Source organism: Acanthopagrus latus, chromosome 2 (genome assembly GCF_904848185.1).
Source record: "Acanthopagrus latus isolate v.2019 chromosome 2, fAcaLat1.1, whole genome shotgun sequence".
Lineage (NCBI taxonomy): Eukaryota > Metazoa > Chordata > Actinopteri > Spariformes > Sparidae > Acanthopagrus > Acanthopagrus latus.
Window position 1 is genome coordinate 250,219 of NC_051040.1, and position 24,767 is coordinate 274,985.

The 24,767-nt window shown below is 44.6% G+C and overlaps 2 protein-coding genes across 5 annotated transcripts; one reads left to right on the forward strand and one right to left on the reverse strand.

Moving 5' to 3' along the window:
- The first annotated feature begins 2,446 nt into the window (after nucleotides 1–2,446).
- Nucleotides 2,447–21,526, forward strand: mindy4b (MINDY family member 4B). Its single transcript, XM_037081339.1, has 11 exons — nucleotides 2,447–3,604; nucleotides 18,600–18,743; nucleotides 18,858–18,977; nucleotides 19,182–19,279; nucleotides 19,434–19,596; nucleotides 19,692–19,757; nucleotides 19,847–19,917; nucleotides 20,014–20,086; nucleotides 20,177–20,353; nucleotides 20,982–21,162; nucleotides 21,257–21,526. Exons 1-11 carry the CDS (start codon nucleotides 3,542–3,544, stop codon nucleotides 21,391–21,393), a joined length of 1,293 nt encoding a protein of 430 aa, XP_036937234.1. The 5' UTR covers nucleotides 2,447–3,541; the 3' UTR covers nucleotides 21,394–21,526.
- A 255-nt stretch (nucleotides 21,527–21,781) lies between these two features.
- On the reverse strand, nucleotides 21,782–24,500 carry tsen34 (TSEN34 tRNA splicing endonuclease subunit). 4 transcript variants are annotated; one of them, XM_037081295.1, is made up of 5 exons: nucleotides 24,360–24,500; nucleotides 23,119–23,388; nucleotides 22,896–23,046; nucleotides 22,530–22,820; nucleotides 21,782–22,449 (listed from the first exon to the last, which is right to left on the reverse strand). In XM_037081295.1, exons 2-5 carry the CDS (start codon nucleotides 23,383–23,385, stop codon nucleotides 22,262–22,264), a joined length of 897 nt encoding a protein of 298 aa, XP_036937190.1. In that variant the 5' UTR covers nucleotides 23,386–23,388; nucleotides 24,360–24,500; the 3' UTR covers nucleotides 21,782–22,261. The 4 variants fall into 4 exon arrangements, with proteins under 4 accessions (XP_036937190.1, XP_036937181.1, XP_036937209.1 ...); XM_037081286.1 differs by having other exon boundaries at nucleotides 24,231–24,442; XM_037081314.1 differs by having other exon boundaries at nucleotides 22,905–23,046; nucleotides 24,231–24,440.
- Between the last annotated feature and the right edge of the window lie 267 nt (nucleotides 24,501–24,767).

Sequence of the window (24,767 nt, forward strand, 5' to 3'; positions counted from 1 at the left end):
GTGTAAACACCAACATGTTTGTGAATCAATAAGATGACAGAAATCTAAATACTAATAGAGAATGATACTCAGTAGAGCGTATACCTCCACCAGGCCCATCAATCCCCTTTAATATTTTCTCATAGATAGCAGCCATCCAAACACATGATCCACGAATTATTACATAATAATATTTAACATATAATATTTGGTGATATATGTGTAGACTCCAGGTGTATGGACTCTATGTGTATAGACTCCAGGTGTATAGACTCCAGATGTATGGGCTCCATATAACTCGTCTGCTGCTTGATGTTTCTTTGGTTGTTTCTCTGTTTTAAATCAAGTTTCAGCTGCTTCAGTTGTTCGGCAGAATGCTGTAACTCTGTTTTGCTGTGAAGCTCCAGAACTGTTCTGTGGACTACCACACTTCACCTGACTTTATATCATCCAGCAGAGGTGATGACTGAGGTTAAAGATTTGGGTGAACTGCACCTTTAAAGGCAGTGAGGCTGTGTTAAGGTTGTGATGGACTCTGAGTCAGTGCAGCTCTGACATCACAGACCTCTGTCCTCTGTGTGTCTGAGTCTTTGTGTTCTGGTCTTGTGGACTCTGGAGGAGGCGGACAGGAAGTCGAGGAGGTCTTTCTCCGTCTCGTCCCCTGCGGTGACACCGACACTGTCGGTCCGTCTCATCAGGAGATTTGGACGTGGACGTGTTGACAGAACAAAGAATCAAACAATCCAGTCTGAAGAGGACCTGGACAGTCCTGCAGGGGGGCGGTGTCGTGTTTTCTCCATCATGTGTTTAATGATGGTGTCTCGTTCAATAGACGACCAATTAAAGGCCGGGATTCGATCCAGATGATGGCAGACTGACAGCACACTGTAAAAAATAACCAGTCACTTAAAGTTACAATCAGGTTTAATGAGGAAGATTGAAAAAGGTCCATGTGTTCAGTTCCAAATAGTTTGTGTTTTTCTGCCTCCTCTGATGGACATCAGGGCTCATTTATTGATCATATTCATGTGATCATTCTACATTTGCCCATAAAAAGATCATTATTGATCCATCCAGTCTGTCAATGAATCAAACTGTCACACTACAAATAATAAATGTTCACACATAAATAAAAAAGAATGTTTCATTAAAAATAAATGTGATTTATGACTGTGTGTGCGTGCTCATGCGTGTGTGTGTCTGTGTGCTCATGCGTGTGTGTGTGCGTGCTCGTGTGTGTGTGTGATGAATAAAAGCTTCCTGTCTCTCAGGTGAAGCTTCAGTCTGACCATCTGCAGGTAAGACCTCATGTTATTGTTTTCATTGTTTTATTTCAGTGTAGTTTTTTAAATGTTCTGCTCACAACTCAGATCATAAAGATTAACATGAGTGTAACTTTAAAGTTTTGCACTCCTCCACCAGACTACATTCAGAAATGTTCCGTTTTCAGTTGTTTGTCTTTTAATTAACAATATTTTATACATTGTTGATTGTCCATCAGCTTGACTGCAGCTCTCACATGACTTTATTGACTGATGGTTAAAATATTAATTCTGTGTTTATTCTTGATGTTAAGTAAATGTTGATAATATTTTAAAATTAAATAAATGAATCCTGAGGAAGATTTTAAAATGGGGAGAACAGATCAAGTGGTGTCATGTCTGCATGCTTCTGCTTCAACTTCATTTACTTCATTAATTCAAAGTGATTGTTATTTATAAAATGAAATGATGGGACACATGTCGAACTGAGTCATATCAATAATTTATATTGTCGTTGACACAAACAGAGGGCAGGGGGACAGGGTCCAGCAGGAGGACGAGGTCCAGCAGGACGTTCATTTTGTTCTGTACAGAACATGGGCTCAGAGCAGCAGGTGACGTCTGAACTGATGTACTTCTTTTTATTCTTATTTTAAATGTTTCAATACATCTTTATAATACAATTATACATCACTGTGTGTGTGTGTGTGTGTGTGTGTGTGTGTGTGTGTGTGTGTGTGTGTGTGTGTGTTCAGGAGGGGGCGGAGCTACAGCAGATCCTGGTCCAGGTGTCTGAGCTGCAGAAGAGGAGGGAAGTTCACACCTGTTCACTGACTGTTTCAATTCAAATCTATAGATTACTATAGATATTATCTTACTATACTATATTAAGGCTGATTATTATTATTTTTATGACCCCCATCATATAACTGATCAGTTGAATTAAAGATCAATAAAGTGTTGTCTTCTCTGCAGGCTGCAGTCACAACAGCACATCGTGAGTATCCTTCCACACATACATGTAAACATATTCATCTAAATCTATACGTCTGGCTCTACATTCAGGGGAGATTAAATATTAATCCATCGATATAGCTTTCAATAAATCATGTTTTCATCTAAGCATCTTTTTGTCAATACATATATACATACTATATATATATATCAATCAACACTAGTTTGGCTAAAATAGCTTTATATTTTTATTTGATTTCAGATTGTAAATCAAATTCAGTGTTATAAAAAGTATCAACAGTCAAAAGTTGTAAAAGTAAAAGAACACATGTGAAGCGTACTCAAGAAAAAGTCTTACAGTATCTGATATCAGTGAAGTAACTGATCCATATATCACGTGTATAAACTGAGTCAGCTGATTGTCACATCACTGTTATCGTCTGACTAATACAGTCATCTAAACATGTAATCTATAAAGTAACTAGTTACTACAGTCATCAGATAAATGCATAACAGAAAATGGAAATACTCGGGTAAAGTATAAGTACCTCAAAATGTATTTAAGAACTGAACTTAAGTAAATGTACTTAGCTACATTCCTTTACTGTTGGTGAAGAGTAGAAGCTCAGGATACAAACTAAAAGTGAAGTAACATATTTTTCAGAAACTACATGTGAGAACAGAAAGTTGTGAAACTTTAACAGTAAAATAATATTTAACATCTTTATAAATACTGAAAGTACCAACAGAGTCCTCGTCCACGCACAGCGGCTCAGCTGGAGCCCCGGGGACTGGAACACTGATACTGATATCATTACATGTTCTGCACTTACTGTTACTAACACTGATTACTACCGGAGTGCACTGGTAAACTGGTTCTGGTTCTACTGCTCTGATGCGCTATGAGCTCACGTTCTCCTCAGTACACTCAGAGTTGGTTGGTTTGTGTGAGAACCAATCAGAGGAGAGAGAGTGACCATTATCCTGATTAATGAGGCACACACACACACACGCACACACGCACACACACACACACACACACATACACACACACACACACACTGGCTGCGCCCCCTGCAGCTCAGTTTACACACAGCTGCTCTGAGTGAATCTGATCCTGTAACACACACACACACACACACACACACACACACACACACACACACACACACACACAGTATAGAGTTTCAGTAGAGCCTGTATCTGTGTGTGTGAGGAGCTGCAGCTGTGTGGAGCCACTTGTGTATCTGCTGTAGTATGAGCTGTGCGACCAGAACATCCAGTACTGTCAGTAGTATTACCAGTAGTAGTTAGTAGTAGTTAGTAGTAGTTAGTAGTAGTTGGTGATGAAACACTGCAGACTGGACTACATCGAGCTGCTTCAACAGGAAGTCAACAAGAATCCTGACGTAAGTTGCCAAAGTTTACTTGACTGCCTTACACACACACACACACACACGCACACACGCACACACACACACACACACACACACACATACACACACACACATACACACACACGTTTATATATATGTGTGTGTGTGTGTATATAATAATAATAATAATAATAATAATAACAATATTAATAATAATCATAATAATCATAATAATCATAATAATCATAATAATAATAATAATAATAATAATAATAATAACATTAATAATATGTTTAATTTGTAATGCACCTTTAATTTAAATAAATCTCAAAGTGCTACAGGAAAAGCAACAATAAAAGAGAAAACAGCAAAAAAACATCTAAAAGTCAAAAGCAACTTAGAGGTCATAAGATCTGCTAAAAAGGAAAGTTTTAAGTCCTTTTTTAAAACATTCAACAGTCTGTGGTGCCCTCAGGGAGTCCGGGAGGCTGTTCCATTGACGAGGGGCGGCAGAACAGAATGCCCGGTCCCCCATGGTGCTGAACTTAGTCCTGGGGGGGTGGAGACAGTGAGAGTTAGTGGAGCAGAGGGATCGAGATAAGTTTTCTGGGGTTAGCAGTTCTTTGAGATAGGAGGGGGCGTTCCCATGGATGCACTGGTGAGTGAGGAGGGAGACCTTGTAGTCAATCCTGGCAGAGATGGGAAGCCAGTGAAGTGAATGGAGGACGGGTGTGATGTGTTCATACTCGCGCACTCTCATCAGGATCCTAGCAGCGCTGTTCTGCACATACTGGAGCCTTTGGATGCTCTTGCTAGGGGTTCCAATGAGTAGTGCGTTGCAGTAATCCAGCCTGGAGGAGACAAAGGTGTGGATGAGCTTCTCGGCGTCAGGAAAGGAGAGTGAGGGTCGGAGTTTGGCAATATTTCTGAGGTGATGGAAGGAGTTTTTGCAGAGACATTTGATGTGAGCCTCAAAGGTGAGGTGAGGGTCAAATATGACACCAAGGTTAGTGACGGACATGGAGAGGGGAATGACCGGTAAATGTTATGCTGGTTATGGAGGATGACTGGATCTGGTGTGGGGTGGCAACAAGTATGACTTCTGTTTTGGAGCTGTTTAACTGCAGCAAGTTGTGCTTCATCCATGCCTTTATCTCCTCCAGACAGGTGGTGATAGTGGACAGTGGTGATGGTGGAGGCAAAGTTGCAGAGGGGCGTGTGTCCATTTTTATGTACAGTTGTGTGTCATCAGCGTAAGTGTAAATGAGACTCCAAAGCGACTGATGATCTGGCCAAGGGGGAACATGTAGAGTGTGAGGAGGGTGGGGCCAAGGACTGACCTTTGAGGGACCCCACAGGTGACAGTGTGTGTCCCTGATCTTGCACCTCCAATGGAGACATATTCTGTCCTGTCGGTAAGATAAGAGTGGAACCGACTTCCGGTTAGGCCAATGTCGGAGTATGTCACACGCCGGGAGAGCTCTGTTGAAATCCTGACTAATTTTTTGAGCTAAAGTGCTTTATTACCAGAAATAACAAATTTCAAAGGCACATAACTCTTGCAAACATGGGGAAACCGTCTAAAAAACAAAACCAGCCTACAGACGAACACTCTGCGGAGAATAGCCAAGACGACTGGTCTCAAGCTAGCCAAGCCGAGCAACATGCTAATGCTGCTAACAACGCGCCGCTAACCCTGGCAGATATGGAGAAACTTCTCACATCAATGGAGGACCGTATCATAGCCAAGCTGTCCGACCAACTCTCTGCCAACCGAACAACTATCGACCGACATGACCAAACAATTCAACACATGGAGATGGCCTTAAACGATATGGAGACCAGGCTAGCAACACTTGAATCGACCTGCCTAACCCTGTCTAATGAAAACGCCGCTCTCAAACTCAAGACGGATGATCTTGAAAACAGATCCAGGCGCAACAACATCCGCATAACCGGCTTACCTGAAAAAGTTGAGGGCTCGCAGCTATCCGCTTTTACTGAGATATTCCTGAAAGAAACTTTTGGCGCGGAGGCTTTCTCAACTCCTCTGACAGTTGACAGGGTGCACAGAGTTTCCAGTGGCCGTATGAAACAGAATGGCCCCCCTCGATTACTCATTGCGCGGATCCACCACTACCAAACCAAGGAACGTATCCTGAAGTTGGCCAGGGAGGCTGGATGGCTTTCCTTCCGTGGGTCTGAAATACACATCTACCCGGATTACAGCGCTGAGGTGTCCAGGAGAAGATCGGCTTATTCCGCGGTCAAATTACAACTAAGAAATGCCGGCTTCGTGTACAGGATGCTCTTTCCTGCTAAACTTCAGGTTACCGACAGGAATGGTCAGAAACACACCTTTGCATCTCCCAGAGAAGTTTCTTCCTTTCTTCAAAACAACCAGCCTGAATCATCTCCTGCCCGTTCGCCTTCAGGAATCACTGGCTGAAAACTTTTCAAGGACAGCCAAATTTTAAGGTACTTACTGACTACTTTACAACTTATTCTCACAAGAGGTTCAACATTAGCTTTTAGGACTGTTCATGTTAGAAGTTAAAGCTATTCCAGCGAAATGTTAAACCTACTCCTGCGAGATATTAAAGCTACTCCTTCGAGTTGTTGAAGCTACTCCAGCGAGATGTTGAAGCTACTCCAGCGAGATGTTAAAGCTACTCTTGCGAGATGCTGAAGCTACCCCAGAGAGATACTGGAGCTACTCCGATGAAAAGTCAAAACTACACCTGTGAGAAGGTAAAGCTGCTCCTTTGAGAAATTAAAGCCACTCCAGCAAGATGTTAAAGTTACTCTGAGACACTATAACCACCCCTGTGAGATGTTAAAGCCACTCCTGTGAGATGTTAAAGCCACTCCTGTGAGAGGTTAAAGCTACGCCAGGGACCTTAAAGCTACTCTGAGACACTATAACCACCCCTGTGAGAGGTTAAAGCCACTCCTGTGAGAGGTTAAAGCTACGCCAGGGACCTTAAAGCTACTCTTGTGAGATACTGAAGCTGCATCAGAGACCTTAAAGCTACTCCTGTGAGGTATTAAAGTTACTTTTGTGAGATGTTAAAGCTACATCAGAGATTTTAAAACTACTTCTGTGAGACGTTAAAGCTACTTCAGAGACTTTAAAGCCACCATTGTGAGATGTTAAGGCTACTTTTGTTGGATATTAATACTGCGCCAGAGTCCTTAAAGCTACTTCTACAAGATGTTAGAGCTACACCAGAGACTTTAAAGCTGCTCCTGTGAGACATTAAAGCTGCAACTCCAACTCTCTTTTTTTGTTAAGACTTCTTTAATCTGGTTGTGTAGTTACTGAAGTTAATGCATTAACCTTATTGTTATCCTAGTTACTAGTATGGCTGTGTGCAGCACTGTTGCACAGAGTTCCATGCTAGATACAGCACTTTTTATATATTTGTGTAAAACAGAGTTCTAGTGAAAGTTAGCTGCTCTCAAGCTGTTAGTGAAGAGCACTTTTCGAGCCCTCAGTACTTGCCAAGTCTTTCTTCTGCTTATCATTATTAGCTTTAATTTGCCCCCCCCTTTTTTTTTTTTTTTTTCTTTTTCCTTTACCTCCCCCTTCCCAACTGCCTCTGTCATCTGCATAACTCGCCCTCATAACCGTTAGGACATGGCAACTGCATCAAACCATAACTCTAATTGCAATGTAAATTTTGTATCCCTAAATGTTAAAGGTATGAATGCCTGGCTGAAAAGACAAAAAATATGGTCCTACCTTCAGCAATTAAAATCAGACGTAGTTTTTCTACAGGAAACGCATCTTAAAAACAACCATGTCAACTACCTTAGAAAAAGCTGGGTGGGTCAAGTATTTCACTCACAGTTCAATGCCAAAGCCAGGGGAACAGCTATCCTTATAAGTAAGAATATCCCTTTTCAAGTTAAGAAGGTCATTTCTGATGCACATGGTAGATTTGTCATCGTTTCGGGCCAGCTATTTAACAGTCTTGTTACTTTAGTCAACGTTTACGCCCCAAACTATGATGACTGTAATTTTTTTACCAAACTGTTCTCCACAATACCTGGTGAAGACAACTACAACTTGATAATAGGAGGCGACTTTAACTGTGTTCTCAACACTGTGCTGGACAGATCATCAACCAGAACCCAATCTCTCACTAAATCCGCAAAAGTCATCAATGATTTAATGCTTCAGAATGGTGTTTCGGATATTTGGAGATTTAAATTTAGCGATAAAAAAGCATTTTCATTTTTCTCCAATGTCCATCATACATACACACGAATTTACTATTTTCTTCTAGACAATAGACTACTTGGTAATATTAACTCTTGCATATATCACAGCATCACCATATCAGATCATGGAGCTGTTTCTTTTTGTATTCAACTGTTACAGGCCGTCTCGTAACTGGAGACTTAACCCTCTTCTCATTGCTGATGAAGATTTTGTTAACCATCTTTCCTCTCAAATTTCTTTTTTTCTTGAAACCAATACCACCCCAGAAATTTCTCATGCGACACTATGGGAGACCCTCAAGGTTTATCTTCGTGGACAGATAATTGAATATGCATCCAGAGCTAAGAAAGCAAGGAACTCCAAACTTGATGACATTTCAAAGTCAATAGCTGAAATTGATAGTCAGTATTCATCTTCTCCATGCCCAACTCTATTTAAAGAAAGACTACGACTACAAACAGAATATGATTTACTTTCCACAGACAAAGCCACATATCTACTTTTAAAAGCCCAATCCAATATTTACGACTCAGGTGACAAGGCCAGTAAGCTACTAGCTCAACAAGCTCGCCAAGCTCAATCCTCTCGCCTTATCACTAAAATTAACAACAAACCAGGTGAAACAATTACGGACCATATAGAAATAAATAATATTTTTAAACAGTATTACAGTAATTTATACAGCTCAGAATGTGACAATAACCTCATGCATCTCAATTACTTTTTTGATAACCTTACCCTCCCCTCAGTCACAACGGCGCAAAACTCTTTACTGAGCGGGGAAATTTCAGATGCAGAGATTTTAGAAGCAATCAAATCCCTGAAATGTAACAAGACACCTGGCCCAGACGGCTATATATCTGAATTTTATAAAAAATTTGCCCTCATCCTGTGCCCCTTGCTCCGAAACATGTTCAATGAATCCTTGTCATCTGGATCTCTTCCACCGACTTTGAGACAAGTGGCAATAACACTTTTGCTAAAAGGCGGGAAAGATCCTCTCCAGTGCGCCTCCTATCGCCCTATCTCTCTACTGAATGTGGACTACAAAATTTTATCTAAGGTTCTTGCTGCAAGACTAGAGAAGGTCATCCCACAAATAATTTCGACAGATCAAACAGGCTTTATCCAGAATAGGCACTCAAGTTCAAATTTCAGAAGACTATTTAACATTATTTACTCCTCTCCATCACACTTGCCAGAAATGGTGCTTTCTCTGGACGCAGAGAAAGCGTTTGATCGAGTGGAGTGGCAATATTTATTTCTGACCCTAAAAAAATTTGGATTTGAGGATTCTTTTATCTCCTGGATAAAACTCCTGTATTATCACCCGCTATCCGCAGTAATCACTAACGGGATACAATCTCAATACTTCCTCCTCGGCAGAGGCACACGCCAGGGCTGTAATCTTTCCCCTCTACTCTTTGCCGTTGCTGTTGAACCCTTAGCCATTGCCCTTAGACAATCTAAGGAGTTTCACGGCATAGAACAAGGCGGCCTCACGCATAAAATATCCTTATATGCAGACGACATTCTCTTATATATCTCTGAGCCATTAAAATCTGTCCCCACCATCCTCAACATCCTAACTCAATTTGGGAAGCTCTCTGGATATAAAACCAACTTTGATAAAAGTGAAATGTTCCCTCTTAACCAATCAGCCTCTTTAATACCTGTTTCAAATTTCCCGTTTAGAGTAATCAACAAAGGATTCAAATACCTTGGGGTTGAGATTACATCAGCTTTTTCAAGCCTTTTTACAAAGAATTTCGGTATTTTATTGAGAAATGTAAAAAAGACATGGATAGATGTTCAAACCTTCCACTATCAATAACTGGCCAAATTAATCTAATTAAGATGATTGTGTTACCAAAATTTTTGTATTTCTTTCAAAATATTCCTTTCTGATAAAGAAACATTTTTCAACTCGCTGGAGAGGAGCATTTTATCATTTATCTGGAATGGTAATCCACACAGAATTAAAAAAAAGAGCACTTCAAAGACCTAAAAAACTTGCCGGACTTGCCCTTCCCAATTTTATTTATTATTATTGGGCATGTAATATCAAAGCAATGCTGCATTGGATTGAGAGGGACATACCTGGTAAATGTGAGAGCTGGGTGCAAATAGAACGCACCTGTTGTCCATATAATCTGGGCTCTGTGCTTGGTGCCCCTTCTCCCCCCCCTCAAACACAATTTTGCTCCAACCCAGTTGTCAGTCACTCTATCAGAATCTGGTTGCAATTTAGGAGACATTTTAAGTTACAAAACACATCAGTGCACTCCCCCATTAACAATAATTATAACTTCCCACCCTCTCTTTCTGACTCTACCTTTGGAACTTGGTTCTCAAAGGGCATTCATTCTGTCTCTAACCTTTATGTAGATGGAAAATTTGGGTCCTTTGCTCAGCTTTCTCAGATGTTTGATTTACCTAAAACTCATTTTTTTCGGTATCTCCAAATCAGGCATTTTGTACAGAAAAATATTCCCTCCTTCCCTAATTTTCCAGCATACAATGAACTTGATCATATTCTCTCGCTTTCTCCGTATTGCAGAGGTCTAATCTCCACTCTCTATAACACAATATGTGATTTTGCCCCTTACACGCCCCATGAAACTAGGAGACTTTGGGAAAATGATCTAGATGTGGAGTTGACAGATGACCAGTGGGAGGCAATTCTTAATTTAATTAATACCTCTTCCCCTTGTGCTAGGCACAGCTTGATACAACTCAAAATTGTCTTGAGGGTACACTTGACCAAGGCAAGGCTGGCAAAGATGTTCTCAAATGTAGACCCATCTTGTCCTCGCTGTAAAGGCCAACCAGCTGATTATTTACATATGTTCTGGTCTTGTCCTAAACTCAGCACTTTTTGGGCCAACATTTTTTTTTTTTTTTTTAAGTATTTTTTTGGCCTTTTCTGGCTTTATTGATAGAACAGCTGGAGAGGTAGACAGGAAACAGGGTAAGAGACGGGGAGTGACACGCAGCAAAGGGACCCGAGCCGGGAGTCGAACCCGGGTCCGCTGCAGAGCCTCGGCACATGGGTCGCGCACGCTACCGACTGAGTTATGCGGCGCCCCAAGGGCCAACATTTTTAGTGCTTATTCGACAAAGTTAAAAAAAAACATGATGCCTAATCTCATGACTGCTTTATTCGGACTCAGACCTGAAACCTGCCCTCTTGAGAGTAAAGCTGCTGTGATCATAGCATTTTCCTCCTTAATTGCCAGACGTCTCATTCTCCTCTCCTGGAAGAAACAAGCACCTCCAAGCTTTACTAGATGGATTAGAGATACCATGCACTTCCTTGAACTTGAAAAAATTAGATATACCCTTAAAGGCTCCTTGCAAAAATTTAGAAAGACCTGGACTCCCTTTTTAGAATATTATGAGAGTTTACAAGAACACCCCCCCCCCCCCTTTTTTTCTTTTCTATTTATTTTGCTTAATTTAGAATTTATTTATTTATTTTTATTATTTTTATTTCTCTTTTTTTATTTTTTTTGTTCTCTCTTATTATGACTGCCTTTATATCCTCTTATTTGTGATTATTATGTCATATTTTGGGCACCTCCTTTGTAATCTCCTTTCCTAATTAAGAGAATGAAATCCTCCTTGTAGATTTGGACTCGGTAGTACTAGTGGGATAATTGGGAGGGTATGACTGGGTGGTTGGGTCGGTGGGAAATGGGCACATTGTTCTCATAGCTATACTCATTAAATAATGTATGTATCCTATTCTTTACAGATACATTGTTTGTTACTGTATACTGCATACAAACATGCTATTCTCTGAAAATGTTAATAAAAACTGCTAAACAAAAAAGATAAGAGTGGAACCAGTTGAAAGCGGTGTCAATGAGTCCGATGGTGTGATGTAGCCGGTTGAGAAGTATACTGTGGTCAACAGTGTTGAATGCTGCAGACAAGTGAAGGAAGATCAGGACAGAGGGTGAGCCAGCTTCCACTGTCATGAGCAGGTCGTTTGTGAACCTCATCAGAGCTGTTTCAGTGCTGTGGGCGGAGCGCACAAACTAGACTGAAACCTTTCAAAAAGGTTGTTGTGTTTCAGGAGATCCTGTAGGTGGCAGAAACTGCTTTTTCTAGTACCCTGGAGAGAAATGGAAGGTTGGAAATGGGCCTGTAGTTAGCAAGGGTTTCAGGGTCCAAGGAAGGTTTTTTTAAGGATAGGTCCGATTATGGCCGTTTTTAGGGCAGATGGAACATTGCCAGCCTGGATGGAGTGGTTTATCACTGTGGTGATCAGAGTACTTATGACTGAGATGTTTGCTTTCACCAGGGCTGTAGGAAAGGGGTCGAGGGCACAAGACAAGGGTTTCATTCTCCTGATGATGTCCTCAACCTCTTGCTGTGAGATTTCAGGGAAGCAGTGGAGAGGCTGGGAGATCCCAGACTGTGGGTCGACAGTCAGGACAGGTACAGTGGAGAGACAACCAGATAGGACGGTGCAGATGGTGTTAATTTCGGAGCTGAAAAAGGCCATGAAATTATTGCAGTGTTCTTCTGTAGTATCTGTAGTGTGTGTATATATATATATATATATATATATATATATATATATATATATATATATATATATATATATATATATATATATATATATATATATATATATATAAAACACAGAATGAAACATATATCCAGCAGGTTCTTACCTGTCCAGCAGAAAAGTCCTGACAGATCCCGCAGCTCAGAGCGCAGATATTTATCCATGTTTTCTCTCTAGCTCGGTCCAATTCTTTGTTTCTACACTGCTTTCCTTCTTTAATGTTCTTATTCTCTCTCTTTAACGTGGGCAATGGTGGGGCATGTTTCTGCTCTGTTGTTGTTGTCTGTTCTCCTCCACTGTTTGAACCAGATGAGAGCAGACACTGAGTCTGTGTGGGGGAGGGGGGGCAGCCAGCAGCTTATGCACAAGGGTGATTGACACTTCTCAGACATGCCCCTTGGCTTTGATTGGTTTTGTTGATCCGGGAGCGATGGATTCTCGCAAATCAAATAACAGCTACTGGGTGGAGCCACAGACAGCTGAGCTGTATCTGATTCTACTGTCAGATCATAATGACAATTTTAGGAAATATAACAAAAAATAGTTACAGACTACAAATTTCACTACATGTTAACAGAAAATTAATCAAAAATCAAGAGAGGCAACACGTCCCAACCAGCAGACCACGTGTGGTGCTCTGCGTGTAATGGATAGTGCAGCCTGCAAGGGGCACTGATAGGGAGTTAGACTGATGGTTGTCTGTAATGCCATCCCTTCTATCTACCAAGGGAATTTAATGCTGTGTTTTTGCCGCTGTTTAAATCCCCTGTGAGTCAGCTCCACAGCAGCTCACAGCAAACTTCACAACATCATCAGCGTGCAAGAGACGGCTCATCCTGAGGCTGTTTCCATCGTTTCTGGTGACTTTAACTGCAACTTAGAGACTGTATTCCCTAAATATTTTTACCATGTGGATATTCCCACCCATGATAAGAACACACTGGATCATGTTTACAGTACATGGTGTCTTCACGGCTGCACGCCGCCCCAACTTCGGACACTCGGACCACATTTCTTGTTCCTGTATCCGGCCTACAGACAAAGACTGAAATAAACAAACTCTGTGACTAAACAAGTCAAACTCTGGACCCCAGACACTGAGTCCCTGCAAGACTGTTTAGTTTGGACAGACTGGGATGTGTTTAAAGCTGCACCACTCTGGAGGACTCTTCGGTCAGCATACAGGACTATGCTGAGTACATGACTGGGTATCTAAGCACATTTGGCAACAACATTGTGCCTACCATACAAGTCAAGAAGTTTCCCAACCAGAAGCCCTGGATTAACAGTCAGGTACGTCACATGCTGCATGTCCGCTCTCTTGCATTTGAAACGGGCATGGAGTACAAAGCTGTGAAATATGGACAGGAAAAAGCCATCACAGCACCCAAAAGGCAGCAGAGAGAAGCTGGACGGCTTCTATTCCACTGCTGACTCCAGGAGGATGCACGTCACAGACTACAGGACCACCATCAGCACTATCAGCTCCACAGACAGCCTGCCGGATGACCTCAACACCTTCTATGCCTGCTTCGAGACCTCCAGCCACACCACAGAGAGGAGGCCCTCCCCCTCCTCCCACCACAAACATCTCATCACAAACAGTGGCACTCCACAGGAATACGTCCTCAGCTCCATCCTCTACACCAGGGTTCACCAACTATATTTGTTGGAGGGACAGAATTTTTACAGACAGACACCTTGGGGATCGATCATTCACATTTTGGCCTAAAATATTATTGTTTCATGTTTATTGTTTAGATATAGATTTGTTTAGGTAGAGGCTCCTATCACCTAAACCACAGTCAATCAGCAGGAGTGATAGAGATATTTTGCCTGGATTGTGGGGCTGTCACATCCATCACTGGTTTCAATGCTGATACCCAGTGGAGGGAAAAATCCTCTGGCATTGATTTAATGCAGGTAAAATGGCACTCTCAAAGTCCATGAAACGTAAAGTTGATGTGGAAAACCGCCTCTTTAATGATGAATGGACTGATAAGTATGCATTCATCATGCCAACTGTTAGATATGCTACACCTTGCAGTCAAACAGTGGCTGTTGCTAAAGAACATAATCTGCAGCGTCACCACAACAGGAAGTCAGAGGCCCGTCAGGGAAAAATTGCCACACTGCAATCTGCCTACTCCCATGCCAGTTGAATTATTACTCGAGATTTAACTGACCAAAAGAGGGTAACATGTCCATCTCTACAGGCTGCCAGGGTGCTTTCCAAACATAACAGGCCATTTACTGAAGCTGAGGTTTTTAAAGAGTGCATGGTCACCGTTTTGGAGGAGCTTGCCTCCGACAAATCCATGGACAGAATTATTGCAATTGTTAAACTGTTGGGCTGTCACTGCTCGCTCCATCAGGAGATGGACTCCTGAAGCAGAGGAGGCCCTGAGAGACTGCTACAACACCACGGACTGGGATGTGCTCTTGGGTGCACATGATGAGGACATCGAGGGGATGACTCACTGTCTCACAGAGTAACTTAACTTCTGTGTAGACGTGGTGGCCCCCACCAAGACAGTTCAGTGTTACTTCAATAACAACCCATGGGTACCACAGAGAGTCAAGGCTTTCCTCAACAAGAAGAAAAGGGCCTTCAGGAATAAAGACAAGGAGGAGATGAAAGCAGCACAATGGGAGGTGAAACGCTGCCTGAAGGAGGCAAAAGACTCCTACAGGGAGAAAGTGGAGCAGAAGCTGAGGGAGAACAACATGAGGGAGGTCTGGGAGGGCGTCAGAACCTTCACAGGCCACAAAGCAAAGACCAGCACAGAGGGGGAGGGTGTGGAGAGAGTGAACGACCTGAATAACTTCTTCAATAGGTTCAGCCACTCCACTCCACCCCCCAGCCTCACTGCAGCCAGCTCCCCTCCCCCTCCCAGTGCATCTCCACCCAGGCAGCACAGCAGGACCCTCCTCCCCTCCTCCCTCCTGATGGCCACAGCCACCCCCACCCTGTTCTCCCCCCCTCACCTGTCTCTCACACCAGCTTTCCAGCTACCTCACCGACAGATCACAATATGTCAGGCTGATGGAGATCATGTCTGACACTGTGATCAGCACTGTGCTGTTCCCCTCCTCTTCACTCTGTACACAGCGGACTTCTGCTACAACTCTGATACAAGTCACATCCAGAAGTTTGCAGATGACACGGACATCATGGGGTGTATCAGAGATGATGAAGAGGAGGAATATTGAGGAACTTTGTTGTCTGGTGCCAAACAAACAACCTGCAGCTCAACACCTCAAAGACTAAAGAACTGGTCATGGACTTTGGGAGGGACAGACCCAGACCCAGACCAGTTCTGTTAGGAGCAGAGGAGGTGAAGGTTGTGGAGACCTATAAATATCTTGGGCTGTGGCTGGACAACAAGTTGGACTGGACGAGCAACACAAAGCAGCAGTACAAGAAGGCTCAGAGCAGGTTGTACTTCCTGAGGAGGCTGCGATACCTCAGCATCTGCAGGAAGCTCCTGCAGATGTTGTACCAGTCCGTGGTCACCAGCGTTGTCTCCTATGCTGTGGTGTGCTGGGCTGGGAGCACATCAAAGGCAGACCTCTCCAGGTTGGAGAAGCTGGTCAGGCGGGCCGGCTCTGTGGTCGGCATGAAGCTGGACCCTCTGGTGACAGTGGCAGAGAGGAGAACCCTCAACAAACTGCAGGGCATCCTGGACAACACCAACCACCCTCTGCACACCGTCATCAGCAGCCAGAGGAGCCGGCTCAACGACAGGCTGCTCCTTCCAAAGAGCCGGACAAACAGACTGAAAAACATCTTTGTTTCCCGTGCCATCAAACTTTTCAACTCCTCACTGGGGAGGAGGGCGAACAGGCAAACAGACAGACTGACGGACAGGGAGGAGAGGCCTGCCCAACAACAGACATGCTGGACTGTGTTCATGGACACAACATACAATTTCCAGTACAATAAGCAGTGATGTGCACTGGCTCAGTAAGGGCAGAGCAGTGGAGCGCTTTGTTGAACTCAAAGTCCAAGTAGTGGATTTTCTGAAACAAAGTAAATCAAAAGCAGCAGTTGCACAGAAAATGTCTTTTTCCCCATTTGAACACATTCAATCTCCAGCTACAAGCAAAGGAAAAATCTGTGGTGGAAAACCTTGATGCCTTTTGGAACAAATTTGATGTTGTTCCACGCAGATTTGTTGTCAGGGAGGCTGCTGCACTTCAATACACTGAAGATGGTGGGAGAAAGCAATGCTACAGACAAGAAATTCACCACACAATTAAAGGACAACTTCTCTGCCAGATTCGATTACTTCATAATTTCCACGGATGTTATTGGATTTGTGCGTGAACCATTCACGAACAGCCCAAGCAGATGAAGGTGATGCTGTTGGACAAGGCGGCTATTCAGATTGAGCTGGCTGAAATCCAGGCCACAGACGACATGAAGGCTGCTCTCCATGGTGCTGAAAGCTTGAGCACATTTCCGGTGTCTTGTCCCCAAGACTATGGCACATTAAAGACACTGGCTATGTATTTGCCCACCATGTTTGTCTCAACCTACACCTGCAAGGCTGCGTTCTCCAAGATGAACTCGATAAAAACACACGAGAGGAATTGACTGTCAAACCAATCCTTTGGAGGACTCACATCAGTCTGGCAGCTGCCAAGCCTGCTGTGAAAAGATTGGTGTCAGAGGGGAAATGTAATTTCTCCTATTAAGCAAGTGTGAGTAGCCTATTTCAGCCTTGTGATTTTTAACCGTTAGTCTAGCATACTCAAAGTTTTATTTGATGTGCTGAGCATTATTTGTGACTTGTGTTTTGTTCTGTTACCACAGGATTTACCCTTACCATGTTTTGCCAGTTGGTTTTTCGTCTTTTCTTTTTGTACTGAGAATCTGTTAGTTTGAAGCTTCGTGCTGAGACTTTGACATAAAAACAAATAGTAAGCAAGGGCATGTGGAAAAATTATGTCAAAGAAGAACTGTATTTAAAACAATAAGTGTTGAACAGTGCAGCAAGTTTGTCTTCATTTTGGGACGTAAACAGACTATGAGAGTCAAAAAAGGTGGGGATTTCCGATCGTTATTTCAGTCTCAGTTGTTTTTTCTGTTGATTTAATAGTGGAGAACACAATATTTTCTCTTTGATCCTCACAATTTTGGAATCCAGTCACGGGCCACCAATTGATGATCACTGCTTGACACCCTGTTCACCTACGACTGTGTCGCCTCCCACAAAGACAACACCATCCTAAAGTTTGTGGATGACAACAGTGATATTATGCATCACTGGTGGGGATGAAGCGGCCTACAGGAGGGAGGTGGCCAGTCTGGTGTCATGCTGTGAGACAGCAGCCTCACCCTCAACACGGACAAGACAAAGGAGGTGATAATGGACATGAGGAAGAAGAGGTGACCTCATCAGCCACTGTACATATGGGAGCTTAAAGTAGAGAGGGTGAGCAGGTTCAAATACCTGGGCGTCCACATCAGTGATGACCTCACCTGGTCACTCAACACCACACAGCTGGTAAAGAGGCCCAACAGCAACTGAATGTTCTGAGGAGGCTGAGGAAGTTTGGCATGTCCTCATGATCCTCAGAAACCTACAGCTGCATTGTTGAGAGCATCTTGACGGGCTGTATCCCCGTCTGGTACGGCAGCGCTTCTGCTTTGGACCGCAGAGAGTGTTAAAGAGTGAAGATCAGCAGAACTTCACTGGCCTGTCTGCAGAACATCTACCACCGCATCTACCACAGGAGAGCTGCCTCCACCCTCAAAGACTCCACCCACCCCCAGTATGGACTGTTCACACTTCTACCCTCAAGTTGGAGGTACAGAAGTGTTAAATCCATGACTACCAGACTAAAGAACTCTTTCTTCCCTATTAGACTCCTAAACAGTAGATAGAAGTTTATTGTACCTCTCAACTGTCCCAACTGTTTATATTTTTAGCACATGCACAACTGCACAGTTTTCAGATTTGCACCATTGTTATTGTTATTATTATTATTATTATTATTGCTGCTTTTTCTATTTATCACGTGTAAAAGTGCTTTACTTTGTATACTTCAGATGTATATATTTCTTTATTACACTGTTGGCATTCTATGAACAGTAAAGGAAGAATTTCATTGCATAACTGAGAACATTTTTCTTCACTGTGCAAATCACAATAAACACTTTGAATCCTGAATCTTGTTGGACAGGTCTCCTGAGGTGTCTCCTCTTTCCTCAGAGGCTGCTGGATGTGGGAAAGGAGGAGGAGCAGGAGGAGGCTGCGCCACCCTGCAGGAGCCTCCCACAGCTCTGCTCCATCCCCAGGAGGCTGGTCATCTCCCCGGGCCTGGGAGGAGCACCGGTCACCCCCCAGCTGACTGAGGTGAGACAGAGACACGGAAAGACACGCAGAGAGAGAGACAAAAAGTAAACTGACCTCCTATCAGCTGGAGGGTTTGTCCTCATGTCTCTGGCATCGTGTCCCTCTCTGTCTCAGAGTCTGAGGAGGATCCTGTTTGGAGGAACATTTCACGTCTTTAACTACGAGTGGAGGAAGTCTGTGTTTCAGTTCAGAGAGTCAGACTCAGAGTTTTCCTACGCTCTGGAGACAGACAGGGTGAGACACACCTGCAGCTTCACAACACGACACGACACATCCTGCAGTCAGACGTCCTCTCACAGTGACAGACGTCACTCTGCTGCTTACATCTCAAACTCACTTGTCTTGCCAGTCACAGTCTGTCATCAGGTTTCACCATGGTAACAGTCTTTAGTCTCATACGGCCAGGTGCGTGTGTGTACGTGTGCATGTGTGTTTCAGGGTGGAACTCGACCCATTCAGATGGTGGTCCAGGCTCGGATCATTAAACACCTGCTGTTTGTCCGACAGAGCAGCTCAGAGGAACGGACGCTGCAGAGGTGAGGATAGACTCCTCATGACATCATCACATTTGACACCATGATGTCACAGGATGGACAACACACCTGAGACCTTAGATAATGCCTCAGTGATGACATCATCACACGCGCCCACCTGTCAGAACTGACTGATGAGAAGTGTTTGTGTCTGCAGTCTGTGTGTGGGCCCGAGGGACCAGGAGAGGGCGCTGGCGGTGGTGCTGTCAGACAGCCTCTGGTTGGCCGGCCAGGAGGTCAGTGCCACCGTTACCCTGGTAACTGAAGACTACTGCATCACACCTCACCTGGACTACAAACTGGACAACTTCACAGAGAGGGTGACAAACACACACACATGCACACTCACATGCACACACACATGCACACACGCACACACGCACGACTGGATCAATAACTGCTCTGACTGTTTCAGCTGCAGCTCTTCACTTTCAACAACAAAGACGATGTCAGGAAGTTCATCTTCGACCACATCCAGTGTGTGAGTGCATGCATGCACACACACACACACACACACACACACACACACACACACACACGAGTGATGTTGGTTTGTGTTGTGTGTGTCAGTTCACAGACGAGGGCAGTCATGGGGTCATCCTCTTCCTCTACAGCCTCATCTGCTCCAGGACAGTCGACAGGTAACAACAGCGCCCCCTCAAGCTGCAGCTCTTCCTCACATGATGAAGATTAAAACACCTGTCCTATTAAAATACCTGTCCTCCTCTTCCTCACAGGCTGAAGAAGGATCTGGACTCCACCACCTCTCACCTGCTCTACCTCAGCCTGGGAAATTTTGTTTGTCGTCAGGTGAGAAGCTAACCTGCTTTAGAGAAGCATCACAAAAGAAGAACACCTGCAAGCTACGCTGAACTCTTCCTCCCTGCTCTCTGTCTGCAGGCTCTGTTGAACCTGCTGCTGACGGGTCGGGCCAGTCCAAACGTCTTTAATGGGACGGTGAACTTCGGGGAGGACGGCTGTCCTCTGGAGCGTCCCCTGCAGGGCGTTCTGTCCCGCAGTGATGTGGGTTATCTACACTGGAGCAGAGAGCAGATGGAAAGAGGACGACTGCCACCGGTACACTCGGATTACTGACTACAGCAACAACGACTAGTGCTACTACTCACAGATGCAGATGTGTAGTTTCCTGTGCTGTTCAGAAGAACGACAATTCACTTCTGACAACTTCAGACAGTGTTCAGGTGGAATTACTGCTGTCTCTGTAGCAGCATATCATGTGTGATGAGGGCATATTGTGTGTTAAGGACACACACAGTGTTTATATGTATAACATCCCATCCTGCATAAACAGATTAAATAACAAGTTATCAGCTGAGTCAAACAACACAACATGGAATATTAATGCTTCCTTTCATTCCAGTGTTATTATTTTATGATGTAAGTGGAGCTCATCTTCAGTTCATGTGTAATCAATCACTGCTGGAAACCTGCTCTCACACACACACACACACACACACACACACACAATGAATTAATCATTAACAGTGATCACATGGCTTCACTCACTGATTCAGATCTACAGAGGGTCTCTGTGATGTTCAAGACAGATTTCAACCCAATTCAGTGAATAACCAGATGCTGATGAGGAGAACCAATCACTGACATGAACTGTGTGTGTGTGTGTGTGTGTGTGTGTGTGTGTGTGTGTGTGTGTGTGTGTATGCGTGTGTGTGTGTGCATGTAGGTGGGCAGCATGTTAAAGACTCCCAGGTTTCCCGTGTGGCTCTGCAGCATCAACAACAGTCACTCTGTGTTGTTCAGTATGAACCGCTCGCTGCTCTCTGATTGGAAGATGGAGCACCTGTTCCACCTGTTCTACTACAACGGACAGACCAATCAGACGACCACTGTCAGGCTCACTGTGGGTGAGGACCACTTGATCTCTGACCCCCTGAACCCTGTCCTGCCCCGGACCCTGTCAGTGTAATACAGTAATGTGTAACGTGTGTTTTGATGCAGATACTCACTCTCACCACTGGGAGGCGTCGTCCTCACACTCAGATCCAGAGAAGAGGTTCCCGTCTCTGGAGATGACCATCAGGACCAAGTGGGATGGAGCGGCAATAGACTGGAACAGCACCGTACCTTTCTACTGATCATCTGACTGGAAGTTAATCACTAACAGACAAAAGACCTGCAGCAGCCCAACTGGACCTGCTTCAGTCTGAATCACCAGGACCAAGTGGATCAGTGAGGCCATCTCCTAAAGGGACAGTTCACCAAAAAAAACAAACCAGGAATCTTCTCACCTGGAGTCTGTTTGGGTTGTTTGATGTAATATCAACTTGATGCTGCTGACTCAACAGAACCCAGAGCTGTGGTTTCATGTCGGAACCGTTTTCTCAACAAGACAAGCCTCCTCAGCAGAGTGCAGGTCTACAGAAACGTGTGTTTGGAGTTTGGCGTGAACTTTCCCTTTAAAGTCCCTAACAGGGCTCCTGATCTACAGAGAGACTAAAGAAAAACTCAGTTGTAACAACTGGACTGTGAATCAAGGGAACTTTATTCTGCAGGTCCTGAAGCAGAAGTGACAGTTTATGCCCACAAACGTTAACGTTGCGTGGCGTCGCACAGCGTGGCGTGGTGTCGCGCGGTGTCGCGGCGTGGATGAAACTGGATCAGATGTTTGAGATGATTCAGAGCTCAGACATTTTAAAGACCTGCATACATTTGCTGTTGATTCTGCCTCATGTTCCGTTCTGATCCAGAACTGGTTCTCACTGCTGAGAGGACCAGAACCATGAGATCCAGAACACAGAGTTTATTCTGGTTTCAGTCCAGAGAACAAACACAGATCCTGTAACACTGGACCCACCTTCATCTTCTGGATGAAGGTTCCATGTTGCCGTTTGTCTTCAGGTGCAGAGACTCGGAACTGTTCAGTGTTTTAACAGTCTGATCTGAGACCAGCCAGCCAGTTTCCTCTGAGGATCGGTACATCCAGGTCCAGGTCCAGGTCCAGATCTAAACCATCCCACTCCACTGTAGCGACGTGTACAGGATGTGTCCGTCCGTCCCTGGCGAGCAGAGCAGGACGGTCTTCTTCACATTGGAACCCAGACGAGCGGCAGACAGAACATCCAGCACACAGACAGACTCGTCCAGGGCCGAACAGATGGCGATGAAGTGAGCGTGGAATCGAAGGGGGTCACCTGGGAGAGACAGACAGGTTCAGAGAGACAGACAGGTGTGAGACAGACTCAGAGAGACAGACAGGTGTGACCTCGCTCACCTGGATAAACCAGGAAGTCTCCTCCAAACTTCCCGGCTGAGGTCAGGTAGAAGCCCCGCTCCCTCAGATCTCTGAACACCTGGTACCTGGCGTCACAGCTGCTACCATGCTGCTCTCTAATTGGCCAGTCGGCCTGCAGGAAGGCGCGGGCCTCGGGACAGTAAGACAGCCCCGCCCTCGCAGTGCTCAGCTGGACTGCGAGCACCGACTGAGGGAAGGTAAAACTCCGGTCCAGGTCCTCAAGATGGCCCCGCAGGGCCTCGTCAGAGGCCTCAGACCCAGTACCTGATCCTGAGAGGACCCAAACAAGAATAATTATACCAGACCGACAGAGTTCAGATCGACTTATGTTATCAGATGTCTCACCTGGCCCACCTGAGTGTGATGATGTCATAGCTCTGAGCAGCGCTGACTTCCTGTCTTCCAGAGCGAGGACACTCTGCTCCTCATAACTCCTCTGTTGCTCCTCCTCCTGCTGCTGCTCCACCTGCACAACAAGTTCCTCCCCTCCTCCATCCTGTCAACAACAACCAATCAGAAGTCACCTTAGTATCAGATGGTGCTGTCCCTGACCAGCAGGTGAACTCACCTGTCTCCTGGCTGGCAGTGCGGCAGCAGCGTGTCGCTCCCTCAGCAGTCTCTCCTCCTCCGGCAGCAGCAGCAGAGGTCGGCCCAGTCGTCCGTTCTGACGTGGCGTTCGGGGCAGCGAGCCAAGCAGCACCCCAACCAGGCCCTGAGCCCTCACTGACCGCAAGTCCTCAACACGCCACAGGAGGGGGGTGGAGTCACACAGACTGACCCCCACAACATGGGGAGGGGGCGGAGACTCATGTCTGCTGGAGAAGTCTTCATCCATCACCTGAACATGAGAACACGCACGCATCACTTTATCTACTCTCTATCCATTCTGAGTAATCTGATTACACCTGTGCTGCTCTAAGTACAGGTGTGAAGGGCTCCACTGGAGATCCGTTTAGTCAGACCACAGTTTCATTGAAATAGTAACCACAGTATCACCAGACTCCTGTCACGGATGTGGTGATTTTAAGATTTGTTGAGTTAAAACAAACTTTATAAACATTATGAAACTGTGTCTCTGACAGATTCTGACTCATTGTGTCCTTGTTGTAAATTCAGCATTAAATCTTTCAGCTGAAGTTGTTTGTCTCCTTGTAAAAAGTGTCAGTTTGTGGCAGCATGTCTGTACCAGCCTGTCTGCTTCTGTGTCTAAAGTGCTAAAGTCTTACCTTAGGGTTAGGGTTTGATCTAAACATGTCACATGTTACAAAGACACTAAACAGGAACAATATAGGCGACTTATTTGTCCCTGTGGAGAAAGTCCCCAGACTCCCTTAACAAATGTGTCAGTTTAGTGAGTTGTTGAGTTGGAGACACTTTATAAACTCTGTGAAACTCTGTCTCTGACTCATTCTGCATTATTTGGACCTTCTTGTTAATTCGGCAAATGTTCTACATGAACTTCTCTCTTTGTTTATGTGAAATCACCTGCTCACAGCTGTGACCTGTCAGCTGTCCTCCATGTTGAAACTGAAGAGACGCTCACAGAACAGCTCCTGGTTTTGACGTCAGAGTCTCTGTCTTACCTGTTCAGCTCACAGGTCTCTGTCTGTGGAACCGATCGATCATCGAACAGATCAATCAGTTTGAATAAGTATCTGTTGCCGTTGGATGTTAACTTACTCAGCGGTGTGTGCATGTGCTTCCTGTCTCGCTCTCACGACCTGCCGTAAACTGCTCCGCTGTAGTTTTTACTCCAACGTCATAAATAACAACAAATTGCAGATGAATTACTACACACTGATCAATTACCTCTGTTCAACGAAGACTCAGTAACTGATCAACACGCGCTCACTGCGCCGCTGTGCTCGAGTCTGCCGGAGAGTGTGTTTGATACTGACGTCGTCACATCACAGCGGGGCGGGGCTGCTCGGAGAGGGAACACAAGCACGCTTCCCGCTCAGTTTATCCGCCCGAGACACAAGAACGATCGCACACAGAGAGAATCCTTTGCAGTGGGACTGGCCAATAGGAACGCAGGAGAGTTTGATTGATGGGTAACTCATCCAATGGCAGGCTGGAAACAGTTGTTGAGGTTTTCCTCATGTTTTCTTTATTTCAGAATCAGAATCAGAATTTCCTTTATTTGTTCTGCAAACGGGGAAGTTTCTTCATCACAGCAGCAAAAGTACAAACATATTAATAAACAATAACAATAGC

What these genes read in the sequence shown, in the direction of transcription:
- tsen34 (XM_037081295.1), bottom strand. Translation starts at nt 23,385, where the DNA reads ATGGATGAAGACTTCTCCAGCAGACATGAGTCTCCGCCCCCTCCCCAT. An exon ending in CACTGCCAGCCAGGAGACAG is followed by an intron (nt 23,047 to 23,118) that starts GTGAGTTCACCT and finishes TGTTGTTGACAG; the next exon opens with GATGGAGGAGGGGAGGAACT. An exon ending in AGACTTCCTGGTTTATCCAG is followed by an intron (nt 22,450 to 22,529) that starts GTGAGCGAGGTC and finishes TGTCTCTCCCAG; the next exon opens with GTGACCCCCTTCGATTCCAC.
- mindy4b (XM_037081339.1), top strand. Translation starts at nt 3,542, where the DNA reads ATGAAACACTGCAGACTGGACTACATCGAGCTGCTTCAACAGGAAGTC. An exon ending in AAGTCAACAAGAATCCTGAC is followed by an intron (nt 3,605 to 18,599) that starts GTAAGTTGCCAA and finishes CTCTTTCCTCAG; the next exon opens with AGGCTGCTGGATGTGGGAAA. An exon ending in GAAATTTTGTTTGTCGTCAG is followed by an intron (nt 20,087 to 20,176) that starts GTGAGAAGCTAA and finishes CTCTGTCTGCAG; the next exon opens with GCTCTGTTGAACCTGCTGCT.